Here is a 19,539-nt window from a genome sequence, read left to right as displayed (position 1 = left end):
CAACCATTAGGTTTTTGGTGCTGTATACCCCTCTTTTGCATCCACAAGCAAAATCCAGCAATCACTCACCAGCCAGTTGAGGAGTAGTAAACAACTTCTTAGCAACTGCCATCACTCACATATTTGAATCCCTGGTTTTAGGACCCAGTGCACACAGTTTGTTTTCTTTTAGTGCTTCCTTGCTATTCAAAGAATTTAGTTCTCTTCTAGTTCTGTTCTTGATTTCAGTTTATATTGTATTCCTGGAGTCCCTCTGTGTCACGGTTCTGGGTTGGTGACCCAGTGTTTTGTGTTATTATTAATCTTTGATTTCATCCTGGTTTATCACTGTTAGCGTTTTGGTTTCTGTTTTGTATTTCTAGCTCCCTAAGTTCTGTAGTATTTCTTGATTTCTAGTTCTTGGTTTTTGTTCCTGTGCTCCTCATGTGTAGTATAGGTTTAATTCTGTCTTCATGTGCATTTTCAGGTTCCCCCGTCAGTCGTTGTGTCGCTCCTGTCCCTGTGCTCCATGTTCCTTCTGTTCAGTATCAAGTCCGTGCCTCTGTGCCTGTTGTGTGTTTCCTGTTTTATTGTGGTAGTCCTTGTCCTGTGTTTTGAGTTTTGCTTGCTCGCCCTGTCTCATTACGTCTGATTGGTCCAAGCTGTGTTTCCACCCGTTCCCCATCCTCTCGTTATCCTACCTGTATTTTATCTTCCCCTGCTTGTTGTCACGTTGAACTCTCATTATGCTGTGTGTTTCCCGCCGTGTTTCCAGCCATCACCAGGTTTATAGTTTCTGGTTTGTTTTGTATTTAGTGTTAGTTTTTTCCAGCAATAAAAGCAGCCGTTTTTTCCTCCGTCTTGAGTCCTGCGTTTGGGTCGATCATCCTGCCTGCCACACAGCACACGCTGACATTATGTACTCTCACATCCCTTTTGTCCCTGCGTCTGGTGCTGTCCCCTTCTATGTTTCGTGTTTATCTTCTCAGGTTTTCTAGATATCCAGGTTTTGTTCTAGGTGATTAGGGTTGTTTTCTCTTCAGCATGTTTCGCCTGTGTTCTCTGTGCTTTGTCTAGTTTTCATCTGTTTGTGATTCCATGTTTTGTTACTTCCTGGTTTATGTTAGCAGTCTCTTGTTTCCAGTACTGTTATCTATAGTTGTCTTGTTATTCCTGATTTATTCCTTCTGTGTTTCGTTGTGTCACAGTCTGATCTGGATTTGGACTTTTGTCTTCCCATGTTTCCCTATCTAGTCATCCTGTTCTCCTCTATGTAAAGTTTATCTTTGTTCACCATTCAGTTGTTTCTGTCTGGTTTCTCCATGCCCAGTCTCTGTAGTTGTCTCGTAGTTTCTGTGTGTCTTTACCTTTTGTCTCTGTCAAGTTGGTATGTCTTAGTTTCTGTCCTGAGTGTTGTTTTGTCTCTTGTATGTCATGTTCAGTTTAACTTCCTCTGTCTCGTTATTCCTGATTTTTTGAGCATGCTTTCTGTTAGCCATTTCCTCATTTAGACATCTGCAAGAACTAGGTACAACCTTGTGCCACTTTGTTACTGTCTGCTCTTTGTTTAGATCATAGAGAGGGGATAATACATAGTTATAAATTTTAGAATGAGAATATGTACATTATTGTCAGAGTAATTTCAATCACAGCGCAACGATCAAAGCTTCTAGTAAAAGTTTGGCTGACGTGAGTCAGCTAACATGGAGTGCAGTGATAGACCTGCTAGAAGTGCCTTTCAATAAATTAAGATAATTAACAGTCTTAAAATCTTTCAGCAATCTTTGCTAACTTATCAGTAAACCTTTATTACTATTTATTAGTTTGTCTCAACTGTTCTTTAGCACAGAATTTAAAAAAAAATCTGGTTGTCGAAACTTACATAACACATTTTACATTTTATTTAATCATATTCCTTCAACATCGTTTCCTACGAATAATTTAATTTGACCTTCAGTGTGGTCTAAAAACTATTTTCACATCTTTTCATGTTCGACTCTTCCGTATAATATCAGCATCTCTTGATCACATTGTAAACTAGTGAAATGACATGACAAAGGATTCAGCTGAATAGCAGGATCCATTATAGGTTATAGAAACATAGAAATACAGATTTGTAAAACTGCAGAAATTCAGGTTTACTTACACACACACACACACACACACACACACACACACACACACACACACACACACACACACACACACACACACACACACACACACACACACACACAAACACAAATGTGCGTGCAGAGGTCCTCCTCTGTTAGTCAGCTGGGCTTCATTCACAAAACGTGGTTTCTATTTCTTCTTTGAAAAAATTTGAAAAAAAAAAGAACCACTAACTTTGTTCTAAAGGTCTGTGTTTGTTTTTTCAGATCTGTCTGCTCTGTCTTTCCCTGTACAGTGAAAATGACTCCAAGCAGAGAGCCTGAAATTCAGGGATAGATTGAGTTACACTGCATCCCAAAGACAGAAGTGGCCTGCAAGGGATGGTCTGCCATGATAGTTGGCACTTGTTTCGATTTGAGCTGAACTTGATACCATAATTTAGACTTGCCATAAACACAGAAATGAGTCACAGACCTACTCTCCCTCTGAAATACAACCATGGGAAAATTGGGCATTTTGGCTGCAAGGGCTCTGACCCAACTGTAACATGAAATACACTTATGATTAGACATAATGTGTTTATCATTGCTTACACAGACTGATGGAAAGTATTTGCTTGGCCTTGTTCAGGCTGCCTGCATGTGTGCAGAGCAGAGGCATGGGAACAGGTATTAGTTTGTGTTAAGGAGATGGCTTAGAAATGACTTGCTGTTTAGACATGTGGATTATGCTGACTCTCTTTGTTCTCTGCTTGTGTTTCCTTAAAGGTTAGCATTTTTGTTGATTTGAAGATGAATGAACTGTCAGAATTATTCTTTCTGTCAAGCTTAAGATATGTAAGAGGCAGAATTAGCACCCAGATGCAGGAATCACAAGACAAGAAATGAGCTCAAACTTAGCTTTATTGCTGTTAAAAATGGGAGACAAACCAAGGCATGCATTGAGCAGGGCAGGAGCAAAAAAAATTGGAAAAACACACAACCATGAGAGAGGACACGACAAAGGGCAAGGGGAGACTTAGACATGAGATACACAAAGTAATGAGGCTAGGCAGTGGGAACAAATCAGGAATAACAAGACAAGAGCAGGAACTAAATACGAGGCACATGGTACGAGAAAATATCAAAATAAAACAGGAAATAACATAAAGGGAGCCACCTCACACACAGACAAAGTATTGGGGAATGTACGATCCAGGGAAAATCATAGTTTCAACTTTTAAAAATATAGTGGAGAATGTGTGTTCTTGTCTTTATCTGCTCATTACAGAATGTGTACCTGTAACGAGGTCTTCTGATAAGTCCTGGCATCACCACAGAGCAAAGGGAGATTTGAGTAAAATCAGCTTAGCAGGAAGGTTTCCTATCAATCTGTAGACCTCAAGTGTTTCCACTGTGAGAGTTAACAGCACTAAGCAAACACAGGCAGAGGCTGAAGAATCTTTGACAACTTTTTTCCAGTTCTGTAGAACTAAAAACATGCTTTTGTCAAGCAGCCAATACCAAAGCCTGCAGATAAAGTCAGTGCAATGGTGTATTAAGGTTACTGGGTGCTGTATGACTCACAGAGTGTAACTCTTATGATCACAGAGGTGACAGTGGTGAAGATGTTTCTTAATAGACAAGAGTCTGAGTCTAAATCATTTAGAAAGCAGGGGAGCAGAGTTATCTTTAAGGTTCAGGCCTTCAGAAGTAATCGTGATGATTATTGCATCACTTTAACGGAAACAGTCGAGGCTTTTGGAAATAAAAACTGAATTCTCCATGCAAATTTTAGAATTAAAAACCTGGCCAAATATCTGAAACTGAAGCTCTTCCTGTTTATCTTTGGGTACTTAACATTTGTATATGTAACATGTACGGCAGTTTACATTTGGTCACAAATGTGATGTTTTCTTATACATATATTTTTCAAATGGTGATGAAAACATTGAGGGCTGGTGTCAGTGAAATGTGAGAAAAATATAGGGGATTAAGCATGACATAAAGCACGCTACAGTAGTCCTTTTTGTAGTCAAATATGGCCGAATGACCTACAATTTTTGAAGGGTGGAATTATGCACATTACTGTGGAGAAGGGGCAATAATGTGACAGTAAAATGCAACGATCTTCGTTTTATCCTCTGTATAAGATTTGTTAATTACAAGAAAATGGTAAAATGTTATTATGTCTGTAGTTAAAATAATATCTGTTATATATTACCCCCCAAAATATGGTTTACAGTGATAAGTTGTACAGTATTATTGGAAACTTGTACAAAAATATCAAAAATAATATAATTATAAAACAACAACAAAAAATATTTATGAAAAATTAAGGTGGATTATTGGCAACACAACGGGTTAAATGAATTATATTCATTCAAAGAAGTGATTTCTCATAGATGTTTATCTGAAAGTGTCTGTACTTGGTCAACTTGCCTCTTTTTTTTTAGTGGACATACTAAGAGCTGCTGTCACCTCTCCATCATCATCATCAGAGCCTTCCTTGCTAATGTACTTAAGGAGCTACTAATAACCTTTTTCCACACTCAATCTTCTTTTCATCACACATTGGCTAAGGTGGTTAGCGAGCGGAAACAGATCTGTTATGATGATAAATCACTTAAGCTTGTTTACATGCTAATGTTAGCTGTGTTTCCACACAAAGTGCAGATCACAAGTGACTTCAGAGCAGTGAAAGCAGCACCAGCGGCCTCACATGCTGGTCTCCCATCAGTTTCCCATTAAAGACAGAGCTTTATCCGCAATGCATGTGCATAAGCCACCAGAAAAAGCTGCTGTCCTCTCTGCTTGCCCAGCTCCAAGAGGCAGACATTATACTATAAATACAAAACAAGCGGAGCTTTAAGCAACAATAACTGACTGGGGCCACGATGTGACAATAATTTTAAGCGCTGTCTGAGATGAAAGGAGAGAGATTGTTTTACTTTGCATTGTTTTATTTTATGTCTATTGCCTGTCGCCTAATGGAATATAATTCTACACGTTTGTCAGATTAGACTTTTTTACATTGTGTGACGCTACAGTCCTCTGCAAATTGACATTAAATTATTATCTTCTTATACAAGAAGCTGAGAGATATAGCCTTTTTTCCCCAGTGACTCACCAACAGTTATGCTTGCTTGCACATGCTAAAAGTGACATCATAACTACTGGTGCACAGTCTGCAAACCAGTAAACATGGTTAAATATGATTGTCCTTTACCCATATTGAGACACACAATAGCTCTGTCAGAGAGACCAAAGGGCAGGAATTCTTTCACTCTATTAACTTGGACATCGACACATAGGGTTCCACTGACTTCTTGGTGCTCCTTTGATAAGGTTTCCTTTTTGGCAGAGCAACCAAGCCTGTAGCCATCAGCAGCAGCTGTGTTTTAACCTCAAAAGCTGCCTGAGTTCAGGCCCTGCTCCCTGCTCTCCTTCTCTCTATGGGAGTATCATGCTGCATTAGCAGCTGGAGCTCCAAGCTCCATGCTCTGGGGCATCAGTCACAGTCTCCACTCACTTCCGGGGGTCAGATATCTCAGACAGCCTGGGTTAGGAGGGAAAATGATGCTGGTACATCTGATCCCGTTTCTGTGAGTGGACTCTCACAGACCTGTTGTCATTTCCAGCCTTTTAAAGTCACTTATCCAGTAAAATTTAAAGTTGTAGGTGTTCAGCTTGTGTTGCACCTGGAAGATACTGACCTTCGTATGTCTCTGTATCATATAAAATTGTAGTTTTATAACGATGGATGGGGCTTCTTGTTAAATAGCTCCAGAAGGCCTTTCAGTCGGGCAGAAACGATAAATGATCTCACCTGACATGTATTAGATATAGTATTTATGACACCCTCCCCCCTAAAAATACACGACATCAGTTGTGGGTTAAACTGAAAGACACTGTTAACTCCGTGGTAGTTGTAACCTTTTAGCCTATGACTGGTCAAGAGTAGTAAACTGTCTGTGGTTCCATCCAGGCCTAAACAAAGCCAAGACCACAGCATTTTTCCTGGCTCACTATTTTTCTGTTATTCCTGATAAAAATAAAACATTTTAAAAAGCTACTGTTTCTACACTATAAATTTGATAAGGTTGCTTTACTCGAATGGGCAAAGCTGTTGCCTGAAAAATGTCAGTGACTTCTTTATTTTGAATGTGCAGAACATAAAGAAGGAATAGTTGAGCTTTGACTATAAGTTGACTCATGAGTAGTAATTTATTAGATAAGTCAATTTAAAGATTGATTTAGCCTTAAGTTAAAAGCTCTTCATAATTTAAAGTTAAATATAGCCTACTTTAAAAACCTTAGTGTAAGAAATATTATCTGTCTCAGGAATGGCAGTCTTTTAATAGCTAAACTTTTATGATATTTTTGGCAACAGAAACACAAACAATAGTAGAAATTGAATTAAATGCGCTTATTAAATTAAATGAGTGTAAGAACGTGCAAAAAGGCAGTAGTTTGAAATTAATTTAAGTTGACACTGATGGTTAGTAATGCAGTAATTTAGATTTGTATTCTTTTCTTGGAAATGGGCAAATCAATGAGCCAACTTTTGATCAAATTAAACGAATAACAAGTGTTGGACCAAAAAATACATAAATCTGTGAATGAGATTGAAACAGCCGCACGGGATACCACAAATTACAAATTGTTTGTGAAGACAAAATAATCTCAACAAATCAGAGGCTGGTATAAAACCTGGAAATACAGGCTCTTGGCATATGAATGATGGAGGGAAATATCGACATGTAAAAGTAAATGGATTTTGGAAATGGGAAAGGAAGGAGGGAAACAGGACTGATCGTTCTTCTTCAACTGTGAAGAAATCTTCAAAATCTTGAATCAATGCAGAAATGCTCTGTTTTCTTCAGGTGATGTAGCAACAGAAAACAAAACAGCTCCAAAATGAATCCTAAACCCCCACCTGTGATTGCTGCTACAGCTGTACAGTGATAAAATAGGGTTTACTTGTTATTTATGTCCTCTGCTTCCTCTGAAATAACCTTTAATGTGATTTCATTAAGAACTATGTGTCAGCTGAGATGATTTGCTGACAGGCTCCAGTTTCATTTACAATGCTGAGTGCATTTGATCCTGTATTATAACATGGGGTTGGCCCAGGCGCCTGCTTGTCCCTGCTGTGGAGAAGATGTAAATAATCCACCAATAATCCGTAGTCCGTATCTGAGCGTCTGGACACAGTGTGTGCTGTTAAAGAGAGGCAGATCCTGTTTTGCTTCATGCCTCTTGTTCTCTTGGCATCATTAAAGGAAAACAATGGCATGCATGGTAAATAGCCATGGAAACACAACGATTGCTGCAGCTAAACACCGAGGCCAGCCAAGGTTTTTGAGTCATGCAAGCCATACTTCCACACTGAAACTGCTCCCGCAGGCTGCATGTAGCTCATTCGCCTTGACCTCATCTTGACATGCAACACACTTTACATACAGTATGTCTTTGGCCAAAACAATGCATGGAAGAGGGTTGAAAGATAAACACTCCAGCTCATAAATGCTTAAAAATCAACTTGCAAAGTCAAAATGTTACAGTACTTTTTTTTTGGGGGGGGGGGGGTTGTTTTTATTTTGTTTTGCTTGTTCCAACCCACTGCATTAAATCTGGCAGATGGGTTGGAAAAGCCGTTGAAGCCCTCCAAGTTGAACCGCTCCACCCATCAGTGCCATTCTACTCCAAGACCTTGATGGGCGACTGACACCTCCTTAGCACTACACCATTCTTTACTCATACACAGCTGCTGCCACCACATCTGGGAATGCTTCTGTCAAACCCAAAGACACAGACAGTGTGAGGAGGGAGATGTGATGAGACCTCAGTCTGACATCCTCCTAACCCTGTGATGTCTTCTGCCTATAATTATTGCTACATGAAGAGGTGTGTAAGTACTTAAAAGTACTTTTTTTTGGAATTCATATAGTTCCATTAAACTTATTGACAGGCAAAAACTCCTTATTAGCTCAGATCTATTTTACTGCCTTGAGGTTTAAATATTGTTGATTTTGCAGCTGTAATTCTTTCTTGAATGATTGCTTTACGAGGCACATTGATGGTGCTTGGATCATAAGGTTCCCGGTGAACTTAAAATATATATTTTGCAGATGGGAAGTTTGAACAACATTTGGATGAAGACTTTTTCATTCAATCTCAGACAGAGTTTATATTTATAAAACCACTATTAAGTAATGCTACTCTATCTGGTCATCACCATCAAATATTATTTGAATCAAATGTGCCATTAAAAAACTGAAACCAGGTGTATGCTTTTGCAGTTTTTTAAAAACAATAGATGGGAGTCATGTAGACACCTACTAAACTCATACAACTCTCATATTTCAGCTCTCATTGCTGAACCGAAATTAAAGCAAATTTTAAAAAGTCCCTTTATGTCTAAATTTATGTCTAAATAAACTAAAAGTTATTGTTTCATTTCATTTAAAAAAATCCAAAAAAAGGAACAAATAAACAAACAAGAGCAAACAAACGAATAAACACAAACAAGCAAACAAGCAGGCAGGGAACACGTACGGTAAGACATTTCAGTATTTACTAACTGACACACAAGGGCTAACCAGGACAAGACAGAACAGTTAGGTAGAATAGGTGAGGCTAATCAGACAAAGGAAGTAAAAATAAGGAAAAGTCAACTATGAGTCAAGACTCGGGATTATGGCACCTCTGTCTAGTATACCAGCCCTTACCTCCCCTACCATGTTTTGCATTTGGTTCCTCATCCTTGTTGAATCATGAATAAATTCGTGATTAGAAATTGAGTTTTTGTTTCCTTTTGTTGATTAGAGAGCTTATCTAACAATTAAGAGACCATAAAGGCTAAATTTGGTTTAATGTTTAACGCCTAATAGATCACACCTAGCAAGATAGACCAGAAAACAGCACCTGTGGCTGATGGACAGAGATACATTTTGTCCTTTATTTTGAATTGAACGTAGTAATTAAATCAATACACGTTGTGTTCTTAACTTTGTGTTAAGAATTTTGACACTGATATTCTCTGTATTTTGTTTGGGTTTGAGTTTGGAGTCGCTCTCTTCAGCAGGCTTTGCTCTGCTGACAGCCAATCTTTAAATTTTCCTCTTGATGAATTATCCCAGTAAATAAATCTCAAACATTGAGTCACATTATCTCTGAAGGTTGGCCAAACCATTGGATATAGTGTTATGAGTCTTGTGGTGTGAGAAGAAATGATTATTCACTGGAAAATAGAGTTGAACTGTATATAGTTCTATCTCAGAGTAATACATTGAAGTTTCTTTCTTTTTTCTTGTTTTTTTACAACCTTGTAAAAGTTTTCTAGGTGTATTAGGTTCACTTTTAAGGCTAGGTTTTCACTTTTTTAGTGTGAGAACAGTAGCACATGGCCTTCTCCTGCTTGTTAAGTTCTCTTAAAATTTAAGTGTAATATAATGTTTTGCAGGGACTTTAGTTTTGCTTACAGTATTAAGTACATTCTCACTGAACCACAATTCTGTGGATTCAAAATTCATGACACTGTGTGTCCTATATAAAAACAACACTCCAGTATCTGCAGTTTGCAATAACCAGTGGTCTCTGTAGTTTAATGTTGTTTCAAATCATCCCATGAAATATTAGAGTGACAAAGAGATTACGTTGTGCTGGGATTTTTTTTTAAATTATTTTTTGTTTGTTTTAATTAATCCGAATCAAATGAAGACGAATTTAATGTCTTAAATATCAATATACCCACCACTTAGACTGAGCACATTCAAATGTAATGCACTGACATTAATTGAGCACTACTCTAGTCTTACTGACCACTCAAAGTGATTTAGACTACAAGACAGAGTTTACATACTTATTAATCATACTGAGGAAACCCACAGACTGACACATATATAGACCCCAGCTGGGGTTTGGGGCAGGAACCCTTTTGCTAACAGGTGGCAGTGCGCACTGCACCTCTCTGTATTGCTTAGTGTCTTTCCTAGTATGGTGAACTCAGCCACATATGTAATTGCATGTCATACGTAAAGAACCACTCTGCAGCATACAGCCATCATGCAGGTGTTATCTGGTTTCTAGAATGCTTCAAGCATTAATCCCTCTTTTTTTAGTCCATAATTTTAATTAGCTCCTGGGGATGTTTTTAGTGGCTCTCTTGATGATTTAAGTAGGTTTACAAATTATAATTTTTATCCACCGTGAAGCATGGACCATGGCAGCATAATAAACACAATCAGACATTCCCACTGCAGAGTTGCATTAGCGGGCTGGCACTGCCAGAGAGTATGGCTGGAAAATGTTGAGCTAGCTGGCATCAAGGAGCTCCTGTTACCGGTAAAGGGGGAAAACTCCCAATGGTCTGCCAATCCGGAGGACACACAAACTCATACACACACATGCAACCTCCCAGTTAAACAGAGGGCAGAGGGTAGTAAACTGTTTTGCTTCCCTCCTACCATCCATGGTAACAAAACAACTTCTAATAGAGGCATAAGATTTTTTTTTAAGAAAAAGAAATGTGGAAAGGGACAATGAAAACATTTAAAATGGATCTTCTTCTTCTGTGAAATTTCAGGTCTTAATACTTTCTGATTCTAATAATGGGACTTTGAGTTTGTTCCTGACTCATGAAACATAGTGTGGTAAAAGTTGGAGGTGCAACAGCCTGGAAAAAAAGTTATAATGTTCTCTTTTCTCCCCTCCTTCTCTTGTATTGGATTATGCTCTGATGCTGGAAAAGTCCCGGAGAATTAGGATGATTTCATTTCACGGGCATGCCGCTTTGCAATAAATTTAGTCTTTTTTCTCTGCATGGCCTCGGGTTTACATTTCTTCTCCAGTTCTTGTTAACTCCAGATTGATTTGCAGTGTAGTTGTGGCAGTCATGAAAAACTCTTATGATCATTTTGGCCTGAAGTGGTCATGTGCTTAATTTCTCAGATGTAATCTTTGTTATTTTGTGTTGTCAGACTGTCAGAATAAGATTACCACTGTCATCACTAATATATTTACTGTATCAGTAATATATTTCAGGTTTAACCTCTGTGTTTGCAAGGATTGATTAATGACAAATAGCTGTGAGTAGTGCAGTACACACATACGCAAGTATATACATAAATACATACACACACTCTAGTGTGCATCCAGGGTTTCAGTGTTCTCTCACACATGAATTCATAAAAAATAGACTGAAATGCTAAACTTATCTTCTTACTTTTTACAGTGCTCGTACAAAATGTTATTTATTTTTTATTATTGTCATCAATGAAAAATACACATTACAGTTATCTTCATTCTTATCTTCATTTATTATAACATTGTAACTGAAATAGGAACACTAAAAATAGAAACTCCATCATTGCCATCATTGCTTTAGTGATTGATGTGGGCCCTATGAGAAGCAGATGTGTGTGTTTTTACACAAATACACAGCCATTTAGCGGTGTGAGCTGAGATTTAAGGAGAAAAATACGCTCCAAAGGAGAAGTAGGAACACATTACCTCAAACAAACTGTGTTCTTTTAAAATGAAGTGCACAAAGTCCCTGTGAAGTTTCAATTTTATGTTCAAAGCCTTCAGTTATGAACATTCTGCATATAGCCGTCCCCTTTTTCGGCATAGATGTTGTGTGCATGTATGTGTACACAATATATGTTCATGCATTCAGGCATATGTAATTTAATATGCAGTCAGTCAGTGTGGCACAGGGCCATCTGAAGTGCTGGCATCGGACAGCCCTGCATGTGTGATCACTGTCTCCCACTTCAGCATTCCTCAGTGACAGCCGTGGGGCAAAGGTTTCTTTAAATAGCTTCTGGATTCAAGTTCACTCTGAGACGTCTGATTTTAGAAATTTTGGTAGAGCATTAGTGCCTCCCTGTGGTTTGGTACTCTCTGGTTCTATGAATCTGTTTTTAGATGAAAACTTCACTCCTGAGACTGCATTTTCATGTATTTATTCATTTACTGTTTTAATTTATTAGAGCAGACTTTTATTTTGCTTTATTAAATTTGGTCTTATATTGTTATAAAGTGAAAGTCCTACGTGCATGGTACATATTTCAAAGGACACCCTTTAACTGCGCATGACCAAGTTATGCCTTTTTACGATTCAATGACCATGTAAATTTGAAATGGAATAGAAATTGACATTTGCCCCTATTGGGCTGCACAGCAGTGTAGTGGTTAGCACTCTGACCTCATAGCTTCTGTATGGAGTTTGCATGTTCTCCATATGTCTTTGTGGAAAGATATGCATGTTAGATTGTGGGCGATTGAGGATTGGCTGTTGAAGTAAGGTAGATAAGGCGCTTAAAGTTTCTAGAATAAAACACTAGATAAATGCATAGTGTGCTTGTAGTCTAAAGTGCTTTGAGTCAACTGTTATTTTTTGTGGAGCTTAAATTTGTATTAGTAGAGCACATGTTTTTGCATCACTTGTATTGTAAACATTCAGCTCTTGTCAGTACTGGAGAACATACAAAGAGTAGCTCATGTACAAATGCCCATATTCAGTTCAGTTCAAGGAGATTTTATTTTGATGTCAGGCTAATGTAATCCCAATTAAACTCCACACACACACAATCACAAGTGAAAGGATATTCTACAGCAGCTCAGTATTGTAGCAGTTATCAGCACACACTCACTCCTGTCTCAGATTCTTGTAATGCCTTTCTCGTGGTAAAAAAGGAAACATCCCCTCATCCTCCCCTCTCGTGCCACTCCTGAGCCCCTCTGTAACAAATCCACACAGCGAGGAGCTCATGTCCACTTTTTGTTTTGACCAGCACTCTGATCTTGCGCTTGTCTATTGAAGTGTACTAGCGGGAGAGATTAGAGCATTAGATTTTTGCTATACAACATCAGAACAGTTAGATTTTTCAGACAGGGCTTTGCTTCTCTGCAGTCCTGTCTTTTCCCACGTTATGTTGTACTGAATGGGGGGCTGCGGTGCCCCCTACAAAGGAGCAGCCTGTCATCATGTCTAACTCTGGCTTCCGTGGTTACCGCACTATCTCACAGCACCTGAATGACCTGAAGAAGGAGAACTTCAGCCTAAAGCTGCGTATCTACTTCCTGGAGGAGAAGATCCAGCAGAAATTTGAGGAGAGCAGTGATGACGTGCACAAGTGGGTGAGTAAGAAAAACAGTCTGTGTATAATTTAACTGTGACACGCGCATGCAAGTTATTCCAAAGGTTCTGTACTTGCATGCACTTGATGTGGAGTTATATGCTATGCAAAGATATGCAGGTTTGTGTCTGACAGTAACTCATACTGACAGTAGGTCTCAGGCTGCTCCGCAGCAGTTCATTCAAACTGTCTGTCAAACATTTCTGCTTGTGAAGCTGATTTAGAGTGACTACAGTTGTCTCAGTGCTGCAGTCAGAAATAAAGGAGGGCCTCAACCTTCTGAGGCACCAAGGGTCACAAGAAAAGGGATTGAAATTGTTCACTCTCTCTGGCAGCAGTGATTAGTAACTAAATACTTAAGTACATTTATATATATATGGATTTTACTTGAAGATTTGCATTTTGGCCCCGATCCCTAGAAATATTATTACACCCCCCTCCTTCCCTATCCCTCCCTATACCCTATGCCCTCACTCCCCACATCAATGTTTCTGGGCTATAGGACTTGGTGTTTACATTACAATATAAAGCACCCTGATAGAACTGTTGTTGTGATTGAATTAATGTTACAGTGTCCAAAACTGTTAGATGATTTCATGGATTAGACAAGTGGTGAATTTTAAAATGTAATTCTCTCTATTTTTGTAATTCAATAATGATATATACTTGATACTAAAATAAAACGTATTCTGCCACTTCACAAATCAGTCTTTCAAAATAAAAAATATATATAATTTCTTTTCATCTAATCGATCTGCATGAGAGCAGAGGGCTGTACATGATTCTGAAAACAGTGATCACTGTTTTCCACACCAATCTTTTGTAATATATTTATGCTTCATCAAATATGCTACAGCCCTATGACCCACAGTAAATACTTGTCATTGCTGTTACCTGGCACCAGCGAGTATCTAATGCAAGTATCTATTAATTCTAACGTTATGTATAATTTTACAGCAACGTCAAAATCCAAAAAAAATATTTTCTTGCAAAAAGAAAACCATCAATCCTGTAATGCATGACAATTTAAAACACAAAGAAAAAGTTAAAAACATATCGTCTGTGAAGGTTCTCAGTCATCCAGGTCATCGTAGTCAAAAGCGTATCCACTCTTGAAATCTGTGCTTTCTATCTGAAAACAGATTCATTTAATTCTGTTCAGTTTTATTTGTACTCTCCAAACTCACAACAAAAGGTATTTGAGGGCATTTCACATTTTAAGGTAAACCTGATAGAGCAGTGAGTCCCAAAGTGTGGGCTAAGGCACTGCAGGTGATCCACAGAAATAACACAAATTCATTTTTAAATTACTCATATTTACAGTTACATATTCATATAAGTGTATTTATTTATCTAAAAAGTCAATTAAAACTGATAATAGGAGGTTTAGTTTGTGATCTTATTTTTTACTCTGACCTAAATTTACTGGGTAGCATTAACTATTTCTAACCAACAGTCTGTTCTGTTGATGTTTTTTGAATAAAATTTTAAAGTAAATACATCACTTTCTATTGTATTTTGATCAGAGCGAATATTTGGTGGGATTTTCTGTTGGGCTGCAGCAGTGTTAATTTTGGGAATTTCAAGAGCATCCAAATACTGTTAAGTATTTAACATATACTAACCTGGAATGAGGTTTTAATTCATTGCTCTCAGTGGAAGCTGCTCAGTATACCTAAAGAGAGCCACATGTCTGCTAGAGAATAATTGTTTCAACTGCCCTAACTGCTTGACCTGTGTTCCAGTGGCAGCTATAAACCCAATGACCCACTTCATGTTTCACTGTTTTTGTCGGTGCACAATATGCACGTGTGTATGTTGCATCTCTTTGCACATACAAGCAACAACACTTGTGTCCAGCACCTGTGTTGTGTGACAGTTACTGCAGCAGTGCTGAACTGCAATTCCAGATTGGTGTACATAAAACATCAATCACTGCAGACGGATACTGTGAGTGAAGTGACGGTTAGTCCTCATCCAGTTGGTTCCTGCTTTAAGATTTAAAAGTTAAAAGTAGAGTTGTTGCTGGGTACTTGGGGTGGAGTGGTGGATGTTACACTTTTGGGGGTCAGAAGGAGACATATACAGCAGGTGCTCTTATTTCTACCACCTATTTATAGACCTACTGAGCTACAGAGATATTGAATAGCACGTGAGACTTGGAAGCTTGTTTCGTGTGGCATACTACTGTACTGCTATACTGACTGAATGACAACGACTGCAGAAATAAGGTCAATTGAAGTCAGGGTAACTCATTTGCTTCACTTAGCTTCATGAGGATTGCTGGAGCCTACCAGCGACCATAGGGCGAAAGGTAGGGTACACTGTGGAGGGGTTGCCAATCTGACGCAGGGCTAACACAGAGAGATAGACAAGCATTCACTCTGTCATTCTCACCTATGGGCAATTTAGGATCATTAATTAGCCTGACCCCACTAATTGCATGTCTCTGGACTGTGGGAGGAAGCCAGTGTACTTGAAGAGAACCCACACAAAGTGGTCCAGCTCTTCCAGGAAAATGCCTTTTTACGATTCAATGACCAAAGGAATAATGTAGCGCCTAAAATTTAGTCTGGCAATAATATAAAGTCTGTCCATGAAATATGATCAGTGTTGGGCAAGTTACTTTGAAAAAGTAATTAATTATAGTTACTAGTTACTTCTTCAAAAAAGTAACTGAGTTAGTAACTGAGTTACAAGATTCTAAAAGTAATTCATTACTTGAAAAGTAACTATTAACTATTAACTATTAACCCTCTGGGGTCCAGGTTATAATTGGCCATTTTTAAATACTTTTGATTTTCCCTCCACATTTTATCTTTAGAAACTGTTTATTTGCCTTGTTTGGCATCATTCTTTTCAGCACAACCTCGCGTGTCTGAATTTGCAGTTCTGTTTTCATTTTGACATACTGTATTAACACAATGGATCTAAAATCAGACAAATAAAATAAAATCAGAGTAGAAAAAGTTATATTTTTTACTGTAACAACCACAAACATGTTTAATGATAATATTTCATAACTTTAAATGTAAATATAAATTGTCAATTTTAAAATCATATGCACAAGTTTTCAAACAACAAAGTTATTTGCAGCCATTTACCTTTTACCCTTTTTTTATAACCATTTCAAACTATTTACAGAACAATCAGCTGTTCTGCATTCAATGAGATCCCACACAAATTATTTGTGCCACTCCAAAAAAAATAATTTCTGTCCACTATAAAGGAGAACATCACAGCCTGATCCCTGCAGGTCTGACAGCAGCAGGTTTCTACCTGGAGACAGCAGTTGCCTCATTGTTCTGACACACAACACAAAACTATCCACAACACTACACACTAACTACACAAGACAACACATTAACTACACACTCCAAACACCTAAACGTCTCAAAACTCGCTCTCTCTCTTTCTCTGCTCTCTCTCTCGCTGTCACTCCTAAAACATCCTCTGTTTTTTTGCTCATAAGCAGAGCGCTTGCTGCGCTGTCCTTAGACAGTAAACGTGACGAAACTATTGAGGAAAATACGCCGCGTATATATTGTTTATCATGACTCTGGTTTTACGTGGCCTATCAACACAATTTAAAAACTGGTATCTATACCTTGTTGCTTTGTCTTGAAGTGGTCATGTGATTGGCTTACCACGACTACTTTATTCTTCCTCAGTCAAACAGCAGCACTCATGCCATTGTTTTGCCCCCTTAGCTCCAGGTGTTGTGCTAGACAGTGATCGTGATTACCGTCCGCGGGAGCGCGCGTCCAGATTACTTACGTAGTCAGCACAGCTTCAACCGTCTGTTTGTTGAAAAATAGTAACGGACCGCATTTTCTTGTTAGTAACTGTAACGGCGTTGTAACGATAGGAATAGTAATTAGTTAGATTACTCGTTACTGAAAAAAGTGACACCGTTATTCCCATCACTGAATATGATGCACGTGAAATTTCAGACCTGCAACTTTTATTGTTTGTTCTTATCCGCTTCTATGATTTTCTTCCAGAATATTGAACTCAAGGTTGAAGTTGAGAGTCTGAAAAAGGAACTCGAGGAGAAACAAGAGCTTTTGGACAAAGCAAAGTAAGTATTTGCAAAATCGTACTTTTCCTTTCCACTGTTATCAAACAAATAATTCGCTAGCATCCTGTAACCATTTTAAAATTCAAAGCGGTTTCGAATACTCAACTACTTATGCACAGATTTGTTGAAATCCCTTTAGGGAAACCTCTGAGCGAAGCACAAAAACGCTCCTTTCATCACTAGTTTGTTTCCCATGAGTCCAACAGTACGTCAGCGCCAAGGCAAGCTCAGGACCCCACGGCCTCTCATCACACGCAAGCCTGCTGGCCTGTAGACTAACCTAGCTATCACAACACAAACTAAGCTCTAAGGAATGCATGGATTCAGCACGAAAATGCTTGTGAAGTCCCTCTGAGTTCTGGGATAGAGGACAAAGAGGGTAGGAAACTGACAAGGTGGAGAAGAAGTGAGGGTCTTACTAAGGGTGTTTTTTTGTTTTTTTAAGGGGGAGGGTGATTAGAATATGGGAGTAGGTTGAGTAAAGGGCAGAGGTTTTATGGTTTGCCGAGTTGGGAACTATATGAGCTCCAGCACCTGTTTACAAGCCAGCTGTCTCCCTTTCTTTCTTCAGCCGTTCTCCTTTCCAAACAATAAACTAAGCAGAATACTGAGATCAGGATGCAAACCTCAGATTACACCATTTAATGTGCATTTGATGCTTTTTTTTGTAAATTTCCCTAAAGGGAAAGATGGTCCATGTTTTTCAGGAAAAGGCTGTCTTTATTATTTTCATTTCCTGTTATCACAGCACAGTTTGTTGCTGTTATCATGTGTGGATAATTTAGACAAGAATAAGAAAAGCCATTGCCATTGTCAGCCAAGGAGCTTATGTTCTTTATTCTTTTAATATTTCAGTTAGTTAAAGATTTATATTCCTTTTCTGGTCAAATTGGGCTTCATTATTTAATAGTACGGCTCCAGTTTAGGTGACAGCAAGTCAAAAGCATGTTACCTGTCAACGGCCAGCAGCAGCCCGTATTCAGTTTGAATATTGCTATAAATAACACAGATCAGTGTGCCTTTTAATGGGTTGTAAAGTCTGTTTCACTGTAACATTTAACTTTTTGTTGACTGCACCATTACTGCAGAGAGAGGGAGAGAAAGAGAACAGGATGAAGACGGCAAAGAAGGAGCCTTTGCTCTGGGATTGATCGCTAACAGCTAGCCAGTAAAACCAGTGTGGTATATTAAAATCATTGATTATTCATTCTGAATTATTCTTAGACACTGCAACAGGTTATCCAATGAATTATGTTGCTTTTAAAGACAAGGTGTGCGATTTGAGGTTTGCAAATAGTACACATTAGATTCTTTGAGAACAACTTAGGAATAGTATGTTGGCCAAGATGGGGCTTGAACACCCAACCTTCTGATTAGCAGGCTTCTGCTAGAGGACCCGAGCTCGAGGATGATGCACGTACCATTGAATTTTTACTAAGCTGTGGTGTGGTTAGGAAGGTTGAATACGTGTGGGATTATTTTATTTTAGTACTTCCTGTACAAGTTCATCGTTATTCATTTCAACTCATACAGATCGACGGCAAAGGGCCTGTCTAATCAAAATGAAACAGAGTTGCAGCGGCGTCTGGTGGTGCAGCAGGAGGAAATCAACCACTTACAGGAAATCATGGCAACCAAAGTCCGGCTACTACAAGAGGTACAGATAGTAGCACTGGCTAAGCAGTTCCATGGTACTAACAGGCAAAAGGAGATTTATGCTGATGAGAACATGCATATGTTTAGGAGGCTGAGCTGGCACAAGTTGAGGCTGAACGGATGGCCTCGCTGGCAAACACCGAGACCCAGCGCTACCTCACTCTTGAGAAACAGATGTTGGAGAAGAGTCAAGCCTCTGGTGGAATACTCAACTTGCAGCCACTGACAGACAAAGACAGGTAATTTAATATGTAGCTAACCACAGACTTGCAACCAAAATCCCAGTTTGTGTAAAACAGCTTTTTGCACTGTACATTATAGTGCATTGGAGTTTTTCAGAGGGGTTTGATGAACCTCACCATATGTTTAATTTTATTGATTTCACTTTGTTTTTTATCATTGTGGCAAATCAGTATTTAGTACAATGAATGAAATACAAGTGCTGTGCTAGTTTTAATAAATAATTAATTCATAAAAACAAATCATTGCACAGTGTATGATTTATCACCTGAAAACACCAGCTTTTCAATTTTTGATGTGACTGCATTTTGGTGGCACATAAATACCTGTGCATAATGGCACA

At 38.5% G+C, this 19,539-nt stretch overlaps 1 protein-coding gene across 2 annotated transcripts in view; it reads left to right on the top strand.

Moving 5' to 3' along the window:
- Nucleotides 1-19,539, top strand: part of pde4dip (phosphodiesterase 4D interacting protein) — an 88,067-nt gene that overhangs the window by 26,551 nt on the left and 41,977 nt on the right. For both annotated transcript variants that reach the window (XM_085437310.1, XM_085437309.1), the window contains exons 4-7: nucleotides 13,110-13,220; nucleotides 17,224-17,300; nucleotides 18,834-18,957; nucleotides 19,044-19,195. In XM_085437310.1, the coding sequence (XP_085293436.1) occupies nucleotides 13,110-13,220; nucleotides 17,224-17,300; nucleotides 18,834-18,957; nucleotides 19,044-19,195 (464 nt within the window). The remainder of the gene's footprint in view (nucleotides 1-13,109; nucleotides 13,221-17,223; nucleotides 17,301-18,833; nucleotides 18,958-19,043; nucleotides 19,196-19,539) is intronic.

This window comes from Copadichromis virginalis, linkage group LG17, assembly GCF_057382275.1.
Source record: "Copadichromis virginalis isolate Kocher_CV1m ecotype Utaka linkage group LG17, C_Virginalis_male_GT1.1, whole genome shotgun sequence".
In the NCBI taxonomy this organism is placed as follows: domain Eukaryota; kingdom Metazoa; phylum Chordata; class Actinopteri; order Cichliformes; family Cichlidae; genus Copadichromis; species Copadichromis virginalis.
Note: the sequence above shows the minus strand (reverse complement) of the source record. Positions and strands in the feature narration are given on the sequence as shown.